Source organism: Bos grunniens, chromosome 18 (genome assembly GCF_055505025.1).
Source record: "Bos grunniens cultivar Pamir isolate PY7600 chromosome 18, Bosgru_T2T1.0, whole genome shotgun sequence".
Taxonomy (NCBI): Eukaryota; Metazoa; Chordata; class Mammalia; order Artiodactyla; family Bovidae; genus Bos; species Bos grunniens.
The window spans coordinates 54692709-54706058 of NC_141182.1; the positions used below are offsets into that span (position 1 = coordinate 54692709).

A 13350-nucleotide genomic window follows, 5' to 3' on the forward strand; every position below is an offset into this window, starting at 1 on the left:
TGGTTGGTGCAAGCGGGCGTGTCCTGCAGAGGATGCTGGGAACATGGAAAAACCCAGGTTACTTGGTGTATTTTCCAGTTGCCCAAATCTTAAAGACTTCATTAGCTCTCTCGTCGTGAATTCCAACTTCCCACGGGGAGGCCGTTTTTCCAGGCATAATTTCAGTTTTATGGCAACTTTTACAGAAATCACAGAGACAGCGACTAGTGCTGATGAGCTGGGAGTAGAGAAGGGAGTACGCAACAGGTCTGGGATGTTGGGGGTGATGCACAACAGGAGGATAGGACGCTAAAAACCGGTGGGAAGCAGGTGTTATGGGGGTTGCAGGGGGGGGTCCCAAGAAGTAGGCAGCACTCCTCACACCCCAAGTATGTCCTTCGGGCAGGAAACATCAACAGTAAGAAAATGTACATGGCCAGCCAACAGATAGGTGGCCTCCAAAGTTAAAAACACCCGCCCAGACCCCCCAACCCCCGTCCCACCCTCCCACCCACCCCTGCTCCCCTTCAGGCAGAGATGTGGCAGCATTTGCTGGCTTGTAGCATTGGTCCTCTGGGACCCTCGGTCTCCTCTTCGAGGGTCCTGCCCGAATTGGCTGGCACTGAGGGCAAATTGAGCCTTCTAGATTGTCGGGAGAGATTGGCTATATACTCCCGTGGATCCCCGGCCTCCTCCCCAAAGCCGCTTCTCACGGCTGGGGGTGTCTGCTGCCCTCTCAAAAGAAAAGTCTGTCACCCCCCCCTTTTCCCCAAGTCATGCACCCTCCCGCATCCCCCCTGCCCCAAACACACTATATACACACACACACAGGCCCCCTCCCCTCCAAGGCATGGCTGGGCTCTCAGAGGTAGTGGAGGCAAGTGGGGGCTCTGGAATGTGAGAAGTTACAGGTCCAAAGTGCGCCTCCTCCAGCTCTGAAACCCCAAACGTCTCCCCTTCCCTCCCTTCTCCAAGCCTCGAGAATTAGCGTCCTCCCAAGGGCCTGAGTGGAGAAATCGGAGGTGGGGGAGGAGGGAGGTGTGTCCCCTCCCCCATGCACGCACCCACCTGTTCCCCTATCCCCCAGGCCGACGGAGCCCCCTGAGGGTTGGGGGGAGGCCCGAGATCCATGACATCCTAGGATGGATCGGCCTCCTTCAAGGGCCCCTCAGGGAGGGCTAAGTTCTGAGGTCTTGGGGCACAGGTTCCTGGAAGGAGGCGGGGGTGTTCCTCTTGAGGACCGGGGACTTATGGGATAGAGCGAGGCTGGCAGTCTCAAGGGAGAGATCGAGAGGGTCACAGATGGGGTAGGGTTCTCGGGGTGGAGGGGGGGGTGCCTCGAGGTGGAAATTTCTCCAGGAACATAGCCAGTAACGAACAGGGATGCGGGCAGGAGCTGCAGGTAACTGCAGGAGCTGTTCTTTGCAGGAGGACCTGGGGAGGCTCCGGAGGGAAAGAGTGAAGGCTGTTAGTGGGGACGGAGGACAGGGTGGGGGCAGTGAGGAGGGGGGCGATCACGTCCCTGGGGGAAGGGCGGCCGAGTCCCCGGAGAGGAGGTTGCCTCTCCGGAGGACCAGGGAGATGCAGTCCAGCACGGATGCAGCGATCTCTCGAGGCTGGAGGCGGAGTCCCTGCGGAGGGCCCTAGAAGCCCCGGATGTGGCAGTAAGCCTCTAGGCTGGCGAAGAGGATGTAAAGGAACCATAGGCCCAGAAAGAGCGCGGTGGTGGCGAGCTTGGGGCCGCGCGGGCCGCCCAGCTCGCCGCCGATGTGCGGCCGGCGGCGGTAGAGCAGCACGGCGATGCCCACGAAGGCGAAGACGGTGAAGAGAGTGACGGAGAAGGCCAGCGTGCCGGTGCGCACCTCGAAGGGGCGGCCCTGCACCGCCCAGTACACTGCGGCCACCGACCAGGCCACGCCCAGGCCCAGGAACACGTTCACGGCGTTGGAGCCCGTCACGTTGCCGATGGACGCGTCGGCGCACTGGTCCTGCAGCGCCGCCACCTTGCTGGCGAACGTGTCTGCGGGGCGGGGACATCGAGGGTCAGAGGGGGCTCAGCGGGTAACACCCTCCCCCCATCGCAAGCATCCGTCAGTCACCTGGTTCCCAGATAGACCCACCAGCACTCCGCTGACCCCGAGGATCCAGCGTGGTCAGAGCTCCAGTAGAGCGCCCCATGGATTCAATAGGCCAACTGAATCCTCACCCCCAAAGGCACCAATGGGATGCCCCATAGAACTAAAGTGGTGGGAAATGGTAGAAACCAGACGATTTCCCTCTTCTGGAGCTCTGGGCCCTTGATCCCACCCAGGGGGCAAAGTGAAAGTGTTAGTCACTCAGTTGTGTGGGACTGCCTCTTTGCGACCCCCGTGGACTGTAGCCCACCAGGCTTCTCTTGCCAGTGGGACTCTCCAGGTAAGAAAACTGGAGTAGGTTGCCATTTCCTTCTCCAGGGGATCTTCTCCACCCAGGGATCGAACGTGGGTCTCCCACATCGAGGGCAGATTCTTTACCATCTGAGCCACCAGGGAAGCCCTAAGTCAGTTGCTTGACCTGTGCCTGCTGGCTATAGGCCCGGCTGCCTGCTTTGTTATGGAAGGTGTCTACATCCAATGGAATACGCTACCTGCTCTCTGGAACTCATCACCTGTCTCTGGGGGATCCACTGCTTGCTTTCTAAGGGACTGGTCTGCACGCAATGCACAATCCATGCATTGCATGCAAGATCTGCATGCAATGTCTGGATGCACTGCCCACTGTCTGGAACTCAGCGCTTCTATGGGCCCCGCTATGTGATTTCTGTCAAGTCCTCACCTTAGTCTATGAAACCCTCTCCCATCACCTGTCTCTCCAATGCCCTGCCACATTCTTTGTATGGAATCTATCGTCTGGTTTTTACCATTTCCCACCACCTGTATGAGACATCTCATTATTTGCCTCAGGTGACGCATTGGATCAATGGGGTCCCCTGCCTAGTTTCTGTTATTCCCCACCATAGTCTATATTGCTATGGGCTCTGCTGCTTGCTCTATATGGGACTTGCCACCTGCTTTCTGTGGGATTTGTTGCCTGCCTTCTGTAGAACTCAGTCTACTTCGTGTGGGACACACTACTATATCGTTGTGGAAACCACTCTATTCTGTGGGGCCCGCTGCCTACTTTCTCTGGGACTCGCTGCCTGCTTTCGATGGGAATCACTACCTGTTTCCCATGAACCTCCTCCTGCCTGTTTCCAGGCCCGGTCACCCCATTACCACCTGCCTGGACAAATGTCAGGCCCCACTCACCCGGCACCTCTTGCCCATCAGTTCCCTGCTTGGCTTCTGTCGAGCCTACAGCTTCGCTGCTCTGGCCTCCACCCATTTCTACATAGCTTGCTAAGTTCGCAGGTCTCTAGAGTGGAGGGCAGGCCTCAGAACCGTTCACCGTGGTGGCTTTCTGCAGGCCCCACCACCTGCTTCCTGGGCCTACAGCGCCACCACCTGGCTGGTGAATGCATTTGATGATGAGGAAAAGAAAGCTGTGAGGCTCCGAGCTTAGTCTTCTCTCTCCTGTAGGAATTTGTCTGCGCCGCCTGGTTTCTCAGGGACCCTCCCTCAGACTTGGGGGAAAGAAGATTCCTGGCCATGGTGATTCAGTAGAATATATGCTGTCGTCTCTGAGTCTTCTTTCTATGGCATTTCCTCCCATATCTGGTTTCTGCTCTGCCCCTTATCTTAATTGAAGCTTTGATGGCTTTAACTGGCCTGGTTAAAGCCTAGTGGCCTGGTTCTGATCATGCCCAGGAACAGAGGTCCATGGACTCTCCCATCTGGTTCCTTGGCAGGGGGAGGGGAGGTGAATATTAATATCTTGTTTCTACGGAACTCACTGCATGGTTTCTACGAGGTCCCCACCTTCTTTCTATGCCCCTCCCCTCCCAACACCGTCTTCTTCAATATCCTGCCACTTTCTTCTGACAAAATCCATCATCTGGTTTCTACCATTTCCTACCACCTTACTTCTATGGGACATTCCATCTGGTTGCTTTCAGGGAGAATTCAAGTTACATGGCTCGGTGGTTAAAAAAAAAATCCACCTGCCAGTGCATGAGATGTGGATCCAATGAGCCAGGAAGATCCCTTGGAGAAGGTAATGGCAACATACTCCAGTGTTCTTGCTTGGGAAATCCCATAGAGGAGCCTGGCAGGCTACAGTCCATGGGATCACAAAAAGTCAGACTCAACTTAGTGACTAAATAACAACAACAGATTGAATCCATGAGCTCCCCCCACCTAGATTCTATTATCCCCACCTTCCTATTTCTAAGGGACCCACCAGACTTGGTTCTGTCTGATTCTACCACCTTATTTCTGCAGGACCTTTCTCCTAGGCTCCTCCACCTGCCTGGCTTCTCTGAGACCCTCCCCCAACAAGTGGTCTCCCGAGAGGTTACCGGGGATGGAGGTGCCCAGGGCCACGAAGACAACAGCGTTGACAGAGTCCTTGAGGCCAACGGTGCAGCCGAAGTGGGAAGCGAGGTCCCCGATGAGGGCGGTGAGCAGCCCAATGACCAGGATGCAGACGCCGAAGCAGGCCCAGCCGTGGCAGTACTCGGTGGGGGGCACGCAGGCAAACAGAACCTTCCAGAACACCGTCAGGAAGTGCATGACGTAGTCAAAGCACGAAGGCAGCCGCTCCTCCCGGGACCCGTCCTCCTCCTCCTCCTCGTCCCCTGTGGGCACACGACCCAGCTGGGGCACACTCTCGTGCCTCCTTCCTCGCCTACAGAGCCCCCCCTTCTGTTGAACTCCCAGACAGTCTCACTCCCAGACAAATTACTTTCCCAGAATCCCTTGAAGCTAGGAGACTGTCTGGCCCCAGGTAAAAATATTCACTTTCCCAGAATCATCTGAAGCTATAGGAGGCCGTGTGCCCAGCTAAAAATATCCAGTTTCCCAGGATCCCTTCTGCTAGGGGTGGCCAGATCCCTAGCTAAAGATATGGCTTTTCCCAGAAGGTTTTATGGTCACTGGCAGTCATGTCTGCACCTGGAAATATTCACTTCCTCTGATTCATCACAGCTGATGGTAGCCACATGATCAGCTAAAGGTGCTCACTTTCCCAGAATCCTCTGCACCTAGAGAGAACCCCCGACCCAGCTAACATTAGTCACTTCCCCAGAATCCCTTGAGGCTATCAACAGTGCTGTCCTCGGATATAAATATTCACGTTCCCAGAATTCCGTGCAGCCAGCGGCAGTCATGTCCTCAGCTTAAACACTTGCTTCCCAGAATCCCTTGCAGCAAGGGCCATGTGACCCAGTCTGGCCAAGAGACATAAACAGAGGGTTCTGGAAAGCTCTAGCTTTCCCGATAGGGGCACTGTTATCATGGGCGTGTTTTCTGAGTTTTGTAAAATGTGCCTCATCCTTAGAGTTGTTTGTGTCACCTATGGTGACCGAATTTAACCCACTTTTGACCTGTGATTTGTGTAATGGGAAAGTGCAGATGAAATGTTTTCCTATGCTCACCCGAAACAGATAAGCGGAAAGCAATGAATGAGAAGCAATGAACGCACTTGAGTGTGCCAAGAATTACATCTGGAAGGGTACTGATAAGAAACACTGTAACCCCTGACCAGCAGCTCAGAGCAAGGGAATAAAAGACCAGCCACCAGGTTATGAAGCCACTTTCCATGGTCTCACCCACTGGCTCCTTGGAATGTCAAGGAGCAGAGGACAGCTGGTGGCCATGGAGGCAGAGAGAGACTGGTAGATTTGGGTCATATATCCCTTTCCTACTTTTCTGGATCACATAGCCACTTGGCTTAAATAAAATAAGTAAAATGGAATTGGAAATTAAAACTGGAAACGCAAATGCAACAGGCACTCTGCTCCTTTCTATTTTCCTTGCCTTTTTTTTTTTTCCTGCCTGGAATATGGACTTGTTACCTGGAGGTACAGCAGCCATCTTGCAACCATGAGGGCAACAGCTGAGAATGGGAAAGAGAAAGAAAGAAGGAGCCTGGGCCTTTAACGAACATTACTAGGCTGCTGCTAACTTTTTATTGCCTCCTACAGATTTTTGTTGTTGTTGTTCCATGTGAGACATAAACTAGTGTACTTAAGCCACTTATGGTCAAGTTTTCTGTTGTCTGTCACTGAATGAATCCCTAACTCACCACACGGCTCAGGCTGCAGCAGGAAGGACACACTCTTAGGGAGGAGGGGGCTGCTATCATTGCATCTTTTGGGGCTTCCCTCTTCCCTGCTCCAAATCCTGCCTTAGCTCCCCATTGCTCTCAGACCCAGGCCCACACTCCCACACTTCCAGTACCCACAGGCTCTGGCCTCTGCTTACTTCTCCAGCACCTCTCATCTAGAGAGAGCTTTATGAGTATGCTGTAGTTCTGGATCCGACGTTTTGGTATCAAATGCTGGATCCACTGTGTGATCTTGAATCAGTGTCCTAACCTCCCTGAGCCTCCAAATAGCTATTTGAGAAATGGAAGCAATAATTGGACCTGCCTCGAGAAGGCTGTGATGATTGCATGAGTCAGGCCCTGTGATGTCTCCATGGGACCTGGCACATCTCCACTGTGATTGTTATTGTTCTGGCCATTGCTGTTGAAGGCCTTTTCCAGTGCCTGGGGGGATTCAAAGATGCTCAAAACCAAGTCCAGCCTGCAAAGAACATTCCACCAAGAATGGGAGGTAAAGGAAATACAAAAGCTCCTCTAAGCACAAGGTGGGACATGATTCATCTCCCAAGGAAGCGAGAACCAGAATGCTTTGTGTTCACATGAGGAACCAAAAGCCATTTGCGGAACAAAGTACAAAATGATCAAGCCCCAACCCGGATACTCTGGGGACACTCATTAAATGAGTTCCCACAGGAAATGGACTTCAAAGCTGCCTGACACTCAACCCATCTTCATCATTATCATCATCATAGTTATTATTGTTACTGTTATTATTATCGCTACTTCCTCTAATCACCTGCTTTCTATAGACCTGTGGCCTCCATGACCACCATCTCATGTCCATAGTTTCAGTTTTATGAACCTTCTTATGTTCACTACGTCCCTAGAGACATTGTTCTGGCTTCCCACTGTTCTTGAAGCTCAAATTGCTTGCCACATCCTCTGAAACCTTGCCTGACCCATCTCCTGCCAGTTTTTTTTTTTTTTTGTATTTACTTATTTATTTGATTGTATGGCATATGGGATCTTAGTTCCCCAACCAAGGATGGAACCCGTGCCCCCTGCCTTGGGAGCCTGGAGTCTTAACCCCTGGACCACCAGGGAAGTCTCTCCTGCCAGTTTTGACAGCCTCAGCTCATACCTGCTCCCACCCTCTCCCACTTCCTTCCATAGGCTCTCTCTCTCCAGAAGCTTCCGTCATTTAAAACATTCCATGGCTCCCCATTGCATCTAAAATGACACCCAAGCCCCCTCCTGTGGCCTCTAAGGCCTTTGGGGTCTGGACCCTGCTCACCTCCAACCTAATCCCAGTCCTCTTCTTCATGCCTGAAACCAGTCACCGTCCCCAAATGTGCCATAATCTCCCACATTTCCATACGCAACACTTCCCTCCACCTGGCACTCTCTTCCTGGCCAACTCCTATTCCTATTTGAAAAATCAGATCAGAAGCCTCCTCCTCCAGGAAGCCCTCCTTGACCTTCAAGCTGGGTCAGACACCTGGTCTGGGCTCCCTCAACCCAGGCCTGCCCATCATTCTGGCTCATCATTCTCTTGTGACAGGTCTGTCTCTCCCATTGGACAGTGAGCTCTGTGAGAACAGGGCCCAAGCTGCCAAGAGCATTTCTTTGTCTCCAGCAATGTCCCTACATCAGACGGGGGCCACAGAATCCCTTCCCAGGTGGTGCTAGTAAAAAAACTTGCCTGCTGATGCAGGAGACCTAAGAGACACAGGTTCAATCCCTGAGTCAGGAAGATCCCCTGGAGAAGGAAATGGCAACCCACTCCAGTATTCTTGCCTGGAAAACCCCATGGACAAAGGAGCCTGGTGGGCTACAGTCCATGGGGTTGCAAAGAGTTGGACACAACTTAGCAACTGAACAGCAACAACAAAAACAAGTGTACTATTTAGGTACTTAAAGCTGATTGATTCTAATGCAAATAAATGTACAATACAATAAACTCATGGATGATACATATACATAAAAGAAACAGATGCTGAAAGAAGAATGTGGCTTCAGAGGGGATGCCTCTTCCCTGCTATTAGGCTTCCAATATGGTGTCTCTGGGACCACTACCTTGTACTTTTCCATCGCGGATCCCTGGCTTCTTCTGATCCCACCAACCAGTTTCTTTCTGACCATAGTTCCTTGTGTGTGTTTATTTTCCACCAGGGTTGGCCTCCCTGAAGAAAACCTGATGCTGTGCAAGGGACAGAAGTCCTGAGTTCCACCCTGGCCCTTTCTGGATTCCCTGTGGGACTTCAGGCCAGTCCCTCCTATGTCTCTGGGCCTCAGTTTCCCCCAGCTCTATCACAAAGGGTCTCCAAGACAGCCTGTGAATCCATGTCATCATACATCTGGCCACAGGGAGGCAGTGTGGGCCTTCGGAGGCCTAAGAGGTGAGACCCACTGGGGTGGGAGAGTTGGGTGCCCTGGTGACCGTCTCCATGGTAACAGAGGAGCCCAGGCCCAGGAGGGGAGACCGAACCATTTAACCTGTTTCCACCCTCCAATTGCCTGAATGCCAGGAGAAAGCCCAGACTGGGACCCCTCCTTCCCACAGTGCTCCACCTCTGATCCTGTCTGCGCAAACTTTCTGCCTCTCTCTCTGGCCTTCTGCCTCCTCATTCTCTACATCTTTCATGTATCTGGAAGATGTCTCTGCATCTCTGTCCTTCCTCGGGATTCTCTGTGCTTTTCTATGTGTCTGTCTCTCCTATTTGTATTCATTTCCTATCTTTTCCTTTGTCTCTCTGTATCTCGATCTTTTTCTTTGCGTTTCCCTGTGTCTCTCCTGTCTTCTCTCTGATCTTTTCCCCTTGTCCCTCTTCCCTTCTCCTTTTTATTTCTCTTTTTCTGTCGGTCTCTGTCTCTTCATCCCTCTCTTCTTCCTCTCTCCTCCCTCCCCACTTACCTGCGCTCACCGTAATTGCCTCTAAAAACTGCTCTCTCCACGAATGAGTCCCAATCACCAAAGCCAAGTTCGTTTTCTTGATGAGTTTATCCACCGTATTCTGGGGATGAGAGGGTAGGGAGAGACCATGGTCCATGACCACCTTAGGGCAGCTCCATGAGAGGTCCTGGGGATGGAGGCTCACACCCCATGCTCAGGGGTCCTCAACTTTCCATAGCTGGGTTCTACTAGCAAGAAGGGACAAGGGAGGCGTGTGCTGTCCGTGGTGCTAACAGAGGAACGTGGAGGGTGCCCTCAGACCTTGGGTGCCCCTCCCTGTGACCCTCATAGTTGATCCCTTCTTGGACTATCCCCAAGGAAATGATACAGGCAAGACTCCAGGAAAGTGGGCCCCCAGAAAATCACCTTAAAATCATATGACTCCTCAATGATGACCTCCAGTCGACAGTTTTCCCCGAGAACCGGCTTGCCCATTTCTGCTATCCTCTGAGCCTCTTCCTCCTCAGCCGTCAGTTTCCTGTCCCCATCCCCTGCAGCATGAGGGGTGGGAGTTAGACTCCAGGGCACCTGCGATGCCTCCACTACCTCTTCCCATCCAAAAGAAAACACTGCTCTTCTCTGGGATGCCTCCTTGGTAAGGCTTCCTCAGCCTGTCCCTACATCCCATCTGACCACCACTTTCCCCAACCAGAGGCCCAGCTCCCACACCCTGGTCCATGAAGTTCGGCTGGTGGACTCTGAGGTTCATATAGTAGAGGGGCTGTGTGACCATGGGCAGTGCCTTAGTCTCACTGTGCCTCAGTGTTCATATCTACAAAATGGGTACAATAACTACCGACCTCATAAGGTGGTTACGAGCATTAAAGAAGTTAATTCATGTAAAGGGCTTAGAACAGTGCCTGGTACACAATAATTAAAAAATGTTAGTTTATTATGATTACTGCCATTATCATTACCACCCTGTGGAAGAGGTTTTATATAATTATATATATATAATAGAAAAGATATTATCTATTTATATAAATTTACATTGATATGTAAAATAGATTTATATTGATTAAATAGATTATATATATATATATATATAAATAGATTATACTGACCCTTTGCTCCAAGCCCAGCACCGACCCAATCCTAGGTCTCAAAAGAAAGCCACCCACCAACCAAGAACATTCTCAAAACTATGCTTGAGTGAGAAATGACTTTGATTGTGTTAAGCTATTGGGATTTGTGGGCTTACTTCTTACAGCAGCTTGTATTACTTATCCTAACTAATACAACCTTCAGCCTATCCCTAATCTTAACCCCTAACCTCAATTCTGATCTCAACTCCAAAACTACTCAGTCACTATCTCCAAGCCCCTGACCCTAGTCCCAACTCTCACCCCAAATTTCTCACCTTGGCCCCAGCTCTACCCTCAAATCCTTCAAACTCACCTCAAATTCCAAACTTAGCTTTGACCTCAATCTGGCCCCAGTTCTAATCAGATCCTATCACAAACCTAGAAGCCAATCTCTGTCTTAATTTTAGCTTTGCTGCTGCTGCTGCTAAGTTGCTTCAGTCGTGTCCGACTCTGTGTGACCCCATAGACGGCGGCCCACCAGGTTCCCCCGTCCCTGGGATTTGACCCAGTCCTAATACTGATCCCAGACCCCAACCCCAACCCAGTTCTATTCGACCCCAAACCTGATTCCCTCTGATGCCACCACAAACCCACATCAGATTCTATGACATACTTTCTTCCCCATCTTAACTACAAACAAAACATGATCTTGGCCTTCGAGCCTCTGTCACCCCAATTTCACACTGGTCCCACCAAATTGATTGCACCTGCAATCTGCCTCAAACCTGATCTGGAGGGGAGTTTGAGGCCTGACCCGCCCCCAAGACCCTCCCTCCAGTGACCCCCCCTCCCAAAGACCAGAAGTAACTCCACTCACCTTGGTTGAGTAGCAGAGCTGGGGAGAGACAGAGACAGGGAGAAGGTGAGATCTTCTCTGGGAAGCTCAGATCCATGAACTTGAAGGGGCCACAACTGAACCTCCAAAGGTCCCCCCACCCTGGACCCCTTACCTCTCCCACAGCCCACCTATCACCTCTCACCTGAAATCCCTCGTTTAAGCCACTGTGGCTGGCCCAGTTCGATGAAGAAATTATCCTTTTTCTCATATTCCTCGTCATCAACTATCTTCACCTGAAGAGTTTTCCTGAAGGGAGAGGCAGAATCCCCAGCATAAGGCCCCCTGCCCATGACTCACCAATAACTCGCCCATTAGCCAATCAGTTTCTTGGGCACTCGCTCCAACTCAGGCTCTATAATCTCATTTCATCCTTACACCACCCTGGGGGGAAGGTTCTCTGCTTATCCCCATTTGACAGAGACACGCTCAGAAACATCTGAAGAAGCCGCTATTATTGTTCAGTTGCTCAGTCGGGTCCGACTCTGCGACCCACGGACTGCAGCATGCCAGGCTTCCCTGTCCTCCACTATCTCCCGGAGTTTGCTCAAACTCATGTCCATTGAGTCGATGACGCGATCCAATCATCTCACCCTCTGTTGCCCCCTTCTCCTGTCCTCAATCTTTCCAGCAACAGGGTCTTTTCCAATGAGTTGGATCTTTGCCGAGTTTGTATTAAATATCGACCTGAGGACCTCCCTTGTGGTCCGGTGGTTAAGATTCTGCACTTCCAATGCAGGGGGCACGGGTTCGATCCCTGGTTGGGAACTAAGATCCCACATGTGGTGTGGTGTGGCCAAAACAAAAAGAACAAATTAAAAAAACTCAAAATAAGTATCAACCTGAGGGATCCTGATAAAACCAAAGTTAAACTGGGTGCTTCCTCTGCTCAAAACATTCACACAGACCTCCCTGTGTGAGTCCGCCTGCCAATGCAAGGAACACAGGTTTGATCCCTGGCCTGGGACGATTCCACACATGCCACGGGGAACTTAGCCTTGTGAAACAATGAAGACCTAGCACCACCAAAAAAACAAACAACAACGAAACCCCCCTAAAAAAAAATTCACACGGTTTCCATCTCACAAAGAGTAAAAGCCGAAGTCCCGAGAATGGCTCACAAGGCCCCCTGAAATCTAGCCCTCATTCCCCTCCTGGCCTCCCATCCCTCTCCCCTCACACACTCACCCCAGTAACACTGGCCTCCTCAGTGTTTTGAGAATGTAATAACAAGCCTGCTCGTGCCTCAGGGTCTTTGCACTGGCTGTTCCTTCCGCTGAGAACACTGTTCTCCCATGCTCGTTCCCTCAATTCCTCCAGTTCTCTGTTCAAACTTTACCTTCTTTTTCAATGAGACCCACTCCCTCCACCTTCTTTAATACTGAAATTCATGCCTGGACCTACCCCAGCGCACTCTTGGCCCCCTTCCCATGCTCCACGTCTTTGTTGTTTCAAATCATCTTCTAACGCACCACCAGCTGGGTTTATCTTGTTTGTTGTTTGCCATTTGCCTCTCCACATTAAGATATAAGCTCCTCCAAGGCAGCGATCTTAGTTCATTTATGTTCTTTGCTGTATCCCCAATGCCCAGAATAGTGCCTGGCATATAGTGTGACCTCCATAGACAGCCGTTAACTCAAATTCTTTAGCTTGGAAGACCCTCAACTTCCTGCCCCTTGTCTTCATTCGGAGGGGTAACTGAGCACTAACTGATTTTCTCAGCATCCCAGCTGCCATAGTAACCAGGGAATGGGAGGGGAGAAACAGCCAGAAGTCATCCATCCCCTTCAGGTACACAACAGACCCCCTCAATTATGAAGACCCACAAGCCCACAATAACCCACAGCTCTGCCACCAGCAGCTATCTCAGCTGTAGGAACCACAAGGCCTGGCCCCAGAACCCAGAAACACAAACACCCAGCCCACACAGTCACCCAGCAGAGGAAGCAGAGCCAATCACACCGCCCACGCCCACACACCATCATACCCCGCAGCCATTCCCTATGCAGTGGCAAAATCGCACGGAACCAGATGCCAATTAGCACAACACCTCCACCACAGCCTGGGCAACAATGCCAACCTGTGAGACCCCTGCTGTGATTCCATGTAGAGTCTCCTTCCTTACCCCTCACTCTTTATGCCTCCTGGTGTCTCTGTTTATTCAGTCTCTCCCCGGCTCTCTGCCTTTCTCTCCGTGTTCTCCTCTCCCCATCTCCATCTCTCAGTGTCGGAGAGACTGAATGGGACAGAATGGAACAGCCAAACTCGACACAATCTAAGCAAAAGGGTCTCAACCATGCAGACATATCTAAACA

General features: G+C 51.5%; 1 protein-coding gene across 2 annotated transcripts in view; it reads right to left on the reverse strand.

The window, feature by feature from the left end:
* Positions 1-144: 144 nt before the first annotated feature.
* Positions 145-13350, reverse strand: part of SLC8A2 (solute carrier family 8 member A2) — a 34273-nt gene continuing 21067 nt past the window's right edge. Inside the window, exons 5-10 of one of the 2 annotated variants that reach the window (XM_086353337.1) lie at positions 11181-11284; positions 11018-11035; positions 9482-9606; positions 9077-9176; positions 4415-4693; positions 145-1999 (exon numbers count right to left, since the gene is read on the reverse strand). In XM_086353337.1, the coding sequence (XP_086209463.1) occupies positions 1623-1999; positions 4415-4693; positions 9077-9176; positions 9482-9606; positions 11018-11035; positions 11181-11284 (1003 nt within the window). In that variant the 3' untranslated portion in view covers positions 145-1622. Of the gene's footprint in view, positions 2000-4414; positions 4694-8067; positions 8363-9076; positions 9177-9481; positions 9607-11017; positions 11036-11180; positions 11285-13350 lie in introns of those variants that run through there. The other variant, XM_086353339.1, reaches the window with a different exon arrangement.